General features: G+C 46.6%; 1 protein-coding gene across 5 annotated transcripts in view; it reads right to left on the bottom strand.

The window, feature by feature from the left end:
- LOC139263148 (intelectin-1-like) overlaps positions 1-12,772 on the bottom strand; it is an 88,483-nt gene that overhangs the window by 37,400 nt on the left and 38,311 nt on the right. For 4 of the 5 annotated variants that reach the window (XM_070878773.1, XM_070878775.1, XM_070878776.1 and 1 more), the window contains 2 exons: positions 9,361-9,467; positions 8,081-8,206 (listed from right to left, as the gene is read on the bottom strand). In XM_070878773.1, the coding sequence (XP_070734874.1) occupies positions 8,081-8,206; positions 9,361-9,430 (196 nt within the window). In that variant the 5' untranslated portion in view covers positions 9,431-9,467. The remainder of the gene's footprint in view (positions 1-8,080; positions 8,207-9,360; positions 9,468-12,772) is intronic. The other variant, XM_070878777.1, reaches the window with a different exon arrangement.

The raw sequence follows: 12,772 nt of genomic DNA, 5'->3' as shown, positions 1-12,772 counted from the left end.
TGAGGTCTTGGGAATAAAGTTAACTGGTCACAGAGTGATCTTCTCTCATGTATGGGCCTCGTGTGCATTTATACTGTATAGTAAGGACATATTACAATCCAATGGTGAGATGATCCAACCTGAATGGACAGAGCACACATTCCGGGCCGAGGCAGGACTCTGAAGGGAGAAGATCGATGCAGAAGGTATTTCCCCAGCTTCAGTGGCAGACCCTGGGAACATAGACATAGAAAATAGGTGCAGGAGTAGGCCATTCGGCCCTTCGAGCCTGCACCACCATTCAATGAGTTCATGGCTGAACATGCAACTTCAGTACCCCATTCCTGCTTTCTCGCCATACCCCTTGATCTCTTTAGCCGTAAGCGCCATATCTATCTCACTCTTGAATATACCCAATGAACTGGCATCAACAACTCTCTGCAGAAGGGAATTCCACAGGTTAACAACTCTCTGAGTGAAGAAGTTTCTCCTCATCTCAGACCTAAATGGCCTACCCCTTATGCTAAGACTATATCCCCTGGTTCTGGATTTCCCCAACATCGGGAACATTCTTCCCGCATCTAACCTGTCCAGTCCCGTCAGAATCTTATACGTTTCTATGAGATCCCCTCTCATCCTTCTAAAGTCCAGTGAATAAAGGCCCAGTTGATCCAGTCTCTCCTCATATGTCAGTCCAGCCATCCCTGGAATCAGTCGGGTGAACCTTCGCTGAACTCCCTCAATAGCAAGAACGTCCTGCCTCAGATTAGGAGACCAAAACTGAACAGAGTATTCCAGGTGAGGCCCTGCCAAGGTCCTGTACAACTGCAGTAAGACCTCCCTGCTCCTATATTCAAATCCCCTAGCTATGAAGGCCAACATACCATTTGCCTTCTTCACCGCCTGCTGTACGTGTATGCCAACTTTCAATGACACCCAGGTCTCGTTGCACCTCCCCTTTTCCTAATCTGCCGCCATTCAGATAATATTCTGACTTCGTGTTTTTGATCCCAAAAAGGATAACCTCACATTTATCCACATTATACTGCATCTGCCATGCATTTGCCATCACCGAACCTGTCCAATTCAACCTGCAGCCTCTTAGCGTCCTCCTCACAGCTCACACCGCCACCCAGTTTAGTGTCATCTGCAAACTTGGAGATATTACACTTAATTCCTTCATCTAAATCGTTAACGTATATTGTAAAGAGCTGGGGTCCCAGCACTGAACCTACGGCACTCCACTAGTCACTGCCTGCCATTCTGTAAAGGACCCATTTATCCCGACTCTCTGCTTCCTGTCTGCCAACCAGTTCTCTATCCACGTCAGTACATTACCCCAATACCATGTGCTTTGATTTTGCACACCAATCTCTTGTGCGGGAACTTGTCAAAAGCCTTTTGAAAGTCCAAATACACCACATCCACTGGTTCTCCCTTGTCCACTCTGCTAGTTACATCCTCAAAAAATTCCAGAAGATTCGTCAAGCATGATTTCCCTTTCATAAATCCATGCTGACTTGGACCGATCCTGTCACTGCTTTCCAAATGCGCTGCTATTTCATCCTTAATGATTGGTTCCAATATTTTCCCCACTACTGATGTCAGGCTAACCGGTCTATAATTTTCTCTCTCCCACCTTTTTAAAAAAGTGGTGTTACATTAGCTACCCTCCAGTCCATAGGAACTGATCCAGAGTAGATAGACTGTTGGAAAATGATCATCAATGCAGCCACTATTTCTAGGGCCACTTCCTTAAGTACGCTGGGATGCAGACTATTAGGCCCCGGGGATTTATCAGTCTTCAATCCCATCAATTTCCCTAACACAATTTCCCACCTAATAAGGATATCCTTCAGTTCCTCCTTCTCACTGGACCCACTGTCCCCTCGGACATTCGGAAGGTTATTCGTGTCTTCCTTCTTGAAGACAGAACCAAAGTATTTGTTCAATTGGTCTGCCATTTCTTTGTTCCCCATTATAAATTCGCCTGAATCCGACTGCAAGGGACCTACATTTGTCTTCACTAATCTTTTTCTCTTCACATATTTATAGAAGCTTTTGCAGTCAGTTTTTATGTTCCCTGCAAGCTTCCTCTCGTACTCTATTTTCCCCCTCTTAATTAAACCCTTTGTCCTCCTCTGTTGAGTTCTAAATTTTTTCCAATCCTCAGGTTTGTTGTTTTTTCTAGCCAATTTATATGCCTTTTCCTTGGTTTAACACTATCCTAATTTCCCTTGTTCGCCACGGTTGAGCCACCTTCCCAGTTTTATTTTTACTCCAGACAGGGATGTAAAATTTCTGACGTTCATCCATATGATTTTAAATGTTTGCCATTGCTTATCCACCGTCAACCCTTTAAGTATCCTTTGTCAGTCTATTCTCGCCAATTCACGTCTCATACCGTCGAAGTTACCTTCCCTTAAGTTCAGGACCCTAGTTTCCGAATTAACTGTGTCACTCTCCATCTTAATAAAGAATTCTACCATATTATGGTCACTCTTCCCCAAGGGGCCTCGCATAACTAGATTGTTAATTAGTCCCTTCTCATTACACATCACCCAGTCGAGGATGTACAGCTCTCTAGTTGGTTCCTCGACATATTGGTCTAGAAAACCATCCCTAATACACTCCAGGAAATCCGCCTCCACCGCATTGCCACCAGTTTGGTTAGCCCAATCAATATGTGGATTAAAGTCGCCCATGATAACTGCTGTACCTTTATTGCACACATCCCTTATCTCTTATTTGATGCTGTCCCCAACCTCACTACTACTGTTTGGTGGTCTGTACACAACTCCCACTAATGTTTTCAGCCCTTTGGTATTCTGTAGCTCCACCCACACCGATTCTACATCATCCAGGCTAATGTCCCTCCTTACTATTGCATTAATTTCCTCTTTAACCAGTAACGCCACCCCACCTCCTTTTCCTCTCTGTCTATCCTTCCTAAATGTTGAATACCCCTGGATGTTGAGTTCCCAGCCTTGGTCACCCAAGAGCCATGTCTCCGTGATGTCAATTACATCATCGAGTTAACTGCTATCTGCGCAGTTAATTCATCCACCTTATTCCAAAAACTCCTCGCATTGAAGCACAGAGCCTTCAGGCTTGTCTTTTTAACACACTTTGCCCCTTTAGAATTTTGCTGTAATGTGGTTCTTTTTGTTTTTTGCCTTGGGTTTCTCTGCCCTCCATTTTTACTATTCTCCCTTCTAACTTTTGCTTCTGCCTCCATTTCATTTCCCTCTGTCACCCTGCATAGGTTCCCATCCCCCTGCCATGTTAGTTTAACTCTGCCCCAAGAGCACTAGTAAACACTTCCCCTTGGACATTGGTTCTGGTCCTGCCCAGGTGCAGACCGTCCGGTTTGTGCTGGTCCCATCTCCCCAAGAACCGGTTCCAATGTCCCAGGAATTTGAATCCCTCCCTCTTGCACCACTCCTCAAGCCATGTATTCACCTGAGCTATCCTGCGATTCCTCCTCTGACTCGCACGTGACACTGGTAGCAATCCTGAGATTACTACTTTTGAGGTCCTACTCTTTAATTTAGCTCCTAACTCCCTAAATTCGTCACGTAAGGCCACATTCCATTTTTTACCGATATCGCTGGTACCTATATGCACCACGACAACTGGCTATTCACGCTCCTCCTCCAAAATGTCGTGCACCCGCTCCGAGACATCCTTGACTCTTGCACCAGGGAGGCAACATTCCATCCTGGAGTCTCGGTTGCAGCCGCAGAAACGCCTATCTATTCCCCTAACAATCGAATCCCCGATCACTATAGCTCTCCCACTCTTTTTCCTGCCCTCCTGTGCAGCAGAGCCACCCACGGTGCCATGAACTTGGCTGCTGCTGCTCTCCCCTGATGAGTCATCCCCCTCAACAGTACCCAAAGCAGTGTATCTGCTTTGCAGGGGGATGACCGCAGGGGACCCCTGCACTACCTTTCTTCCACTGCTCTTCCTATTGGTCACCCATTCCCTATCTGGCTGTGGACCCTGTACCTGCGGTAAGACCAACTCGCTAAATGTGCTATTCACGTCATTCTCAGCATCATGGACGCTCCAGAGTGAATCCACTCGCAGCTCCAGTGCCGCAATGTGGTCCGCCAGGAACTGGAGGTGGATACACTTCCTGCACACGTAGTCGTCAGGGACACCAGAAGCGTCCCTGACTTCCCACATAGTACAGGAGGAGCATAACACATGTCCGAACTGTCCTGCCATGTCTTAACCCTGAGATAAACTTAATTTGGCAACAACAATGCCAAATGTTACTTACTGATATAGAAAAGAAAAAGAAAAACTACTTAACAATCACGAGCCAATCACTTACTCACTTGGCTGTGACGTCACCTTTCAATTTATTTCTACTACTTTTTTGGCTCCCTGCTGCAGCTGCACCAGCTGGTCTCCCGCCGACTCCCGAACTCCCGAGCCTCTCCTCGATCTCCCCGCTCTGTCTCCCGCCGACTCCCGAACTCCCGAGCCTCTCCTCGATCTCCCCGCTCCGTCTCCCGCCGACTCCCGAACTCCCGAGCCTCTCCTCGATCTCCCCGCTCCGTCTCCCACCGACTCCCGAACTCCCGAGCCTCTCCTCGATCTCCCCGCTCCGTCTCCCGAGCCTCTCCTCGATCTCCCCGCTCCGTCTCCCGAGCCTCTCCTCGATCTCCCCGCTCCGTCTCCCGAACTCCCGAGCCTCTCCTCGATCTCCCCGCTCCGTCTCCCACCGACTCCCGAACTCCCGAGCCTCTCCTCGATGCTGGGCCTTTTGTCGGCCGCCTCGATCTCCCTGCTCCGCCTCTAGGGGAGAGAAGGATCACCTCAGCCTGCCTCGAGGAGAGTGAAAAGATGGCGTCCGCACCACGAGGCGAAGTTCCTGAAATCAAGATGGCTGCAACCAGACCACGAGGGGCAGCGTTGAGGGAGCAACACGTGATACCGAGCAGCGAACCGGATTGTGGTAATGATTGCAAGGCCTTCTTAAAGGAGACCAGCAACCCAGAACAATTAAAGGGACAGTTCCACTTTTTGTACAGAGATGCCGTGATACTAAAGTGAGACATGTAATTAACAAATGCAAGTATTTAACTATACCGTTGAACAGCGATGCCGGTAGGATACGCAGAAAAGGTGTAATTGATGAACACAAGTATCTAAATGTAACATTGACAGCGATGCTGATAATATACAGGGAAAATATGTAATTGAGTGTAAAGAAGTAATTGACAAACATAAACTCGTACCTGAAAGCGATCGGAGCCAATGTATCATGAATGTAAACGATGGAATAATGTGTGATGCCGGGTTCAAGATGCTCACCGACAAAACCAAGGGGGATCTCCCGTTTGAAGCATCCAGGTCCAACGGGCTACCCAATCATGTAGCCTGCACCGCCGGGACCAAGGTGATGCCCCAGGGAGCGTGGCCACACACAGTGGGAACTTACCCACTGCAGGGCCAGCGATCAGCACAGGCACCACTGCTGGCACCCTGCCCCAGATCGGCCCTCCCTCACTGGTCACCAGGACCAGCACAGGGAGCAAGAGGCCAGCAAACTCCAGCGCTCCCGAGAGGGCCTGGGATGACCCAGGCTCCCACTACTGCTGAAGGGCAGCAGGGAGACCCTGCAGCCCTCAAAGGAGAACAGGGAGGCCACACATTCCTGTGGTTCTTCCACCACGAGGCAATGGCAAAGGCCCCGAGACCCAGTCAAGGGAGCGACTCGAGCTCACCCAGCTGGAGGGGGTGCAGCGCCGGCATCAGACAACCTGGACACAGTCCAGTGACTCTGGAAATAGCGTCCTCACCCACCTGCACCTGCACCCCAGGGGCAAGACTGTAATACCATGTATATACCCTGTACACTCAATATACAGTTACAGAAGACCAATGAATGTATCTTTACACTGTATACAATATGCCTGTACCACCAGAGGGTGCAACAGGTGGAGACCTAGAGATCACCTGTACACTGCAGGTGACCAGGTATAAAAGGGAGCCCACCTTACTGTAACCTCATTCAGGAGCTGCAATAAATGGACTACAGTTCAAGTGCAATAACTTACCTCGTGGAGTCATTCCGACAGTGCCTGCAAACACCACAGGTAATGCTGTAGAATGTCAAGGGGAGGTGGTTAGACTCCCGTTGTTTGAGTTAGTCATTGCCTGACACTTGTGTGGTGCAAATCTTACTTACATAGAAACATAGGAAATAGGTGCAGGAGTAGGCCATTCAGCCCTTCAAGCCAGCACCACCATTCAATAAGATCATGGCTGATCATTCACCTCAGTACCCCTTTCCTTCTTTCTGGCCATACCCCTTGATCCCTTTAGCCATAACGGCCATATCTAACTCCCTCTTGAATATATCTAACGAACTGACATCAACAACGCTCTGCGGGAGAGAATTCCACAGGTTCACAACTCTCTTAGTGAAGAAGTTTCTCCTCATCTCGATCCTAAATGGCTTACCCCTTATCCTTAGACTGTGATCCCTGGTTCTGGACATCCCCAACATCGGGAACATTCTTCCTGCATCTAACCTGTCCAGTCCCATCAGAATTTTATATGTTTCAATGCGATCCCCTCTCATTCTTCTAAATTCCTGTTAATACAGGCCCAGTCGATCCAGTCTCTCCTCATATGACAGTCCTGCCATCACGGGAATCAGTCTGGTGAACCTTCGCTGCACTCCCTCAATAGCAAGAACATCCTTCCTCAGATTAGGAGACCAAAACTGAACACAATATTCCAGGTGAGGCCTCACCAAGGCCCTGTATAACTGCAGTAAGAGCTCCCTGCTCCAACACTCAAATCGCCGAGCTATGAAGGCCAATATGTCACTTGCCTTCTTCACCGCCTGCTGTACCTGCATGCCAACCTTCAATGACAGATGTACCATAACACCCAGGTCTCATTGTACCTCCCCTTTTCCTAATCTGCCGCCATTCAGATAATATTCTGCCTTCATGTTTTTGCCACCAAAGTGGATAACCTCACATTTATCCACATTTTACTGCATCTGCCATGCATTTTCCCACTCACCTTACCTGTCCAAGTCACTCTGCATCCTCTTAGCATCCTCCTCACAGCTCACACCGCCACCCAGTTTAGTGTCATCTGCAAATTTGGAGATATTACACCCAATTCCTTCATCTAAATCATTGATGTATATTGTAAATAGCTGGGGTCCCAGCACTGAGCCCTGCGACACCCCACTAGTCACTGCCTGCCATTCTGAAAAGGACCCGTTTATCCCGACTCTCTGCCTCCAGTCTGCCAACCAGTTCTCTATCCACATCAATATATTACCCCCAATACCATGTGCTTTAAATTTGCACACCAATCTCTTCTGTGGACCTTGTCAAAAGCTTTTTGAAAGTCCAAATACACCACATCCACTGGTTCTCCCTTGTCCACTCTACAAGTTACATCCTCAAAAAATCTAGAAGATTTGTCAAGCATGATTTCTCTTTCATAAATCCATGCTGACTTAGACTGATCCGGTCACTGCTTTTCAAATGCGTTGCTATTTCGTCTTTAATAATTGATTCCAACATTTTCCCCACCACTGATGTCAGGCTAACCGGTCTATAATTCCTCGTTTTCTCTCTCCTTCCTTTTTTAAAAAGTGGTGTTACATTAGCAACCCTCCAGTCCACAGGAACTGATCCAGAGTCGATAGACTGTTGGAAGATGATCACCAATGCATCCACTATTTCTGGGGCCACTTCCTTAAGTACTCTGGGATGCAGACTATCAGGCCCTGGGGATTTATCAGCCTTCAATCCCATCAATTTCCCTAACATAATTTCCTGACTGATAATACTTGCCACCTATCTGCCCAAACCTGAATGTCATCCAGGCCTTGCTGCACATGGGCACGGACTGCTTCATTTTCTGAGGAGTTGCGAATGGAACTGAACACTGTGCAATCATCAGCGAACATCTCCAGTTCCCCATGTTTAAATCTTGAAGCCCCATCCTGACCCTCTCCTGCCTGTCGTTGGGTGGGGTTGGGGAGAGGGAGTTCATCTCGAGGCCATTGTCTTTTGGATCAAATAGAGGCTGTATGAAAAATGAAAACATTTACCTTGGGTGATGTGATGTTTCTCTTTGAGTTCCCTGCAGCTCCTGGATAAATTATTGAAGCTATTTAACTCGAAGTTTCCAGCTATATTGACAATTGTAACATCATGCTTTGCAAAGTCAATTTCATCTGCAAACCAAAACAAAGATATATTTAGTACCATTGGATACAGCGAGACACAGAGAGAAAGAGACAGAAGGAGACACAGAGAAAGAGAGAGAGGAACAAAGAGAGATACCGAGAGAGACACAGCGAGAAAGAGACAGAGGCAAACACAGAGAGAGAGAGAGGGACAAAGAGAAACACTGAGAGGGATAGATATTTGGATGAACACAGAGTGAAAGAGAAAAAGTCAGACAATCAGGGAACCATTAAAAGAGGTATGAGGTACAGGGAGAAAGATAGAGAGGGAGAGGAAGACACACAGATGACGAGAAAGGAAAACAGAAAAGCCGACGGAGACAGAAAGAAAGAAACAGACATCACAGACAGAGAGAGGGAAAGGAAATGATAGAGAGAGGCAGCGTGACAAAAACACAGACACAGTGTGACAGAAAGAAGAGAGATACAAAGAGGGGGAAGGAGACAGACAGAGCCAGAAAGATAGACTTAGAATCAGAGAAATAGAGAGAGAGACAGAGTGAGCGGGTAAGAGCTGGGAGAAAGATTCAGTACTAGATTGACAGAGCCACACATGCAGACAGACAGGAAGAGAGCCACACGGACAGAAGGACAGAAAGAAGTGAGAATGAAGGCAGAGATTTATGTTACGATGCAGCTCAGAGGCACCACCAGCCTCTGGTACATTGCTGAATTGGTGATTCTTCCAGTGTGAATCAGACAAGCGAATGTCGTGCAGCTCATCTCTTGGGAGCCAAACCTCTCAGTGTTTCTCTTTGTCCCTCTCTCTCTCTCTCTGTTTGCCTCTTCTTTCTCGCTGTGTCTCTCTCGGTATCTCTCTTTGTTCCTCTCTCTCTTTCTCTGTGTCTCCTTCTGTCTCTTTCACTCTGTGTCTCGCTGTATCCAATGGTACTAAATATATCTTTGTTTTGTCCAACGACATTTAGATGAATATCCTACGGGAATTGCAGGGGGAGCAGGATCCCTGGGCTGTACATCTCTTCCTAGCTCTGGGGAATAGGGGACAGCCAGACTGAGAAAGGATCAAACTGTACACACCACAATCCAACCTGATCTGCACAGTTTGTCCAATATCTTAGTTACCCCAGTTTGAATTCAATAAAGTAAACAAAGTGCAAGAATATGATGGAATCGTCACTTACCATCAGAACCAAGACTGGAGGATTGCTCAATATTGAGAATGACAAGGAGGAGAAAAAGGACGGCCTTCATGTCTTCACAACAGCTTTCCCGGGGCAAGTGTCAAATCCTGGGAAGGTTAAGTTGACAAGATAAAAGGGTCTGATGAAGAGCACATTAACTCTGCTGACATTTTGAATATTGAATGAACTCATTAATTCTACATATTGTGAGGATCCAGTCAGTTCCTGCCCATAGATTTTAGAACCCATGTTGTATAAAATTACTTATGGATAATAATGGAAATTTAAGTCATGCTTAGGTTTAAAAGTAGAAGCAATCAGAGAATCACAGATTAATACACATCAGAAAGAGGCCATTCAGCCCATCGAGTTTCTGCCGGCTCTTAAGAAGAGCAATCCAGTTAGTGTTGCTCCCCCGCTCCGTCCCCGTATCCCTGCAATTTTTACTCCTTCATTTATCCAATTCCCTTTTGAAGTTTACTATTGAATCTGTATCCACCATCCTATCATGATTAGCACGTTGAGTGAGTTGGTCATACCGCAGGTGAAGGTTACACAACCAGATCGGGGATGTGTGACCAGCAGGAAGAGCAGTGGAAGGAAGGTAGTGCAGAGGTCCCCTGTGATCATCCCCCTCCAAAACGGATAGACCGTTTTGGGTACTGGTGGGGGCGATGACACATCAGGGGAGGGCAGCAGCAGCCAAGTCCAGGCACCGTGGCTGGCTGTGCTGCACAGGAGGGCAGGAAAAAGTGTGGGAGAGCTATCATGGTAGGAGATTCTATTGTAAGGGGAATAGATAGGCATTTCTGCGGCCGCAACCGAGACTCCAGGATGGTATGTTGCCTCCCAAGTGCAAGGGTCAAGGATGTCTCGGAGCGGGTGCAGGACATTCTAAAAAGGGAGGGAAAACAGCCAGTTGTCGTGGTGCACATTGGTACCAACGACATCGGTAAAAAAAGGAATGAGGTCCAACGAGACGAATTTAAGGAGCTTGGAGCTAAATTAAAAAGTAGGATCTCAAAAGTAGTAATCTCAGGATTTCTACCAGTGCCATGTGCTAATCAGAGTAGGAATCATAGGATAACACAGATGAATACGTGGCTTGAGCAGTGGTGCAGCAGGGAGGGATTCAAATTCCTGGGGCATTGGAACTGGTTCTGGGGGAGGTGGGACCAGTTCAAACCAGACGGTCTGCACCTGGGCAGGACCGGAACCAATGTCCGAGGGGGAGTGTTTGCTAGTGCTGTTGGGGAGGAGTTAAACTAATATGGCAGGGGGATGGGAACCAATGCAGGGAGACAGAGGGAAACAAAATGGAGACAGAAGCAAAGGACAGAAAGGAGATGAGTAAAAGTGGAGGGCAGAGAAACCCATGGCAAAAAACAAAAAGGGCCAATGTACAGCAAAATTCTAAAAGGTCAAAGTGTAATAAAAAGGCAAGCCTGAAAGCTCAGTGCCTCAATGCGAGGAGTATTCGGAACCCAGGAGAGGGCTCTGAGCTGGTTAGAGTGGGTGAGAGCTCAGATAAACAGGACCCCAAGAAAGAATGCAAAAGGCAGGAGGCAACAGATCAGAGTAGCACTGGGGTAAGTGTAAACCACAAGGTGATAGGAAGGGACAATATGTATGAAGATAAAGGGGCTGCAGGAGGGGTCAAAACTAAAAATCATGGTTTAAAAGCTAGTATTAAAACACTCTACCTAAACGCATGCAGCATTCGAAATAAAGTAAATGAGTTGACGGCACAAATCATTACAAATGGGTCTAATTTGGTGGCCATTACAGAAACGTGGTTGTAGGGTGACCAAGACTGGGCATTAAACATACAGGGGTATCTGACAATTCAGAAGGATAGACAAGAAGGGAAAGGAGGTGGTGTTGCTCTGTTAATAAAGGATGATATTAGGGCAGTTGTGAAAGATGATATTGGCTCTAATGAACAAAATGTTGAATCATTGTGGGTGGAGATTAGAGATAGTAAGGGGAAAAAGTCACTGGCGGGCATAGTTTATAGGCCCCCAAATAATAACTTCACGGTGGGGCGGACAATAATCAAGGGAATAATAGAGGCATGTGAAAAAGGAACAGCAGTAATCATGGGGGATTTTAACCGACATATCGATTGGTCAAATCAAATCGCACGGGGTAGCCTGGAGGAGGAATTCATAGAATGCATACGGGATTGTTTCTTACAACAGTATGTTACAGAACCTACAAGGGAGCAAGCTATCTTAGATCTGCTTCTGTGTAATGAGACAGGAATAATAAACGATCTCCTAGTAAAAGATCCTCTCGGAATGAGTGATCACAGTATCGTTGAATTTGTAATACAGGTTGAGGGTGAGGAAGTAGTGTCTCAAACGAGCATACTATGCTTAAACAAAGGGGACGATAGTGGGATGAGGGCAGAGTTGGCTAAAGTAGACTGGGAACATAGACTAAACAGTGGCACAATTGAGGAACAGTGGAGGACTTTTAAGGAGCTCTTTCATAGTGCGCAACAAAAATATATTCCAGTGAAAAGGAAAGGTGGTAAGAGAAGGGATAACCAGCCGTGGATAACCAAGGAAATAAAGGAGAGTATCAAATTAAAAACCAATGCGTATAAGGTGGCCAAGGTTAGTGGGAAACTAGAAGATTGGGAAAATTTTAAACGACAGCAAAGTATGACTAAGAAAGCAATAAAGAAAGGAAAGATAGATTACGAAAGTAAACTTGCGCAAAACATAAAAACAGATAGTAAAAGCTTTTACCGATATATAAAAAGGAAAAGAGTGACTAAAGTAAATGTTGGTCCTTTAGAAGATGAGAAGGGGGATTTAATAATGGGAAATGTGGAAATGGCTGAGACCTCAAACAATTATTTTGCTTCGATCTTCACAGTGGAAGACACAAAAACCATGCCAAAAATTGCTGCTCACGGGAATGTGGGAAGGGAGGACCTTGAGACAATCACTATCACTAGGGAGGTAGTGCTGGACAGGCTAATGGGACTCAAGGTAGACAAGTCCCCTGGTCCTGATGAAATGCATCCCAGGGTATTACATAGAAACATAGAAAATAGGTGCAGGAGTAGGCCATTCGGCCCTTTAGCCTGCACCGCCATTCAATGAGTTCATGGCTGAACATTCAACTTCAGTACCCCATTCCTGCTTTCTCGCCATACCCCTTGATCCCCCTAGTAGTAAGGACCTCATCTAACTCCTTTTTGAATATATTTAGTGAATTGGCCTCAACAACTTTCTGTGGTAGAGAATTCCACAGGTTCACCACTCTCTGGGTGAAGAAGTTCCTCCGCATCTCGGTCCTAAATGGCTTACCCCTTATCCTTAGACTGTGACCTCTGGTTCTGGACTTCCCCAACATTGGGAACATTCTTCCTGCATCTAACCTGTCTAACCCCGTCAGA

Source organism: Pristiophorus japonicus, chromosome 4, assembly GCF_044704955.1.
Source record: "Pristiophorus japonicus isolate sPriJap1 chromosome 4, sPriJap1.hap1, whole genome shotgun sequence".
Taxonomy (NCBI): Eukaryota; Metazoa; Chordata; class Chondrichthyes; family Pristiophoridae; genus Pristiophorus; species Pristiophorus japonicus.
The sequence above is the reverse complement of the archived record's forward strand: the minus strand, read 5'-3'. Positions and strand labels throughout refer to the sequence as shown.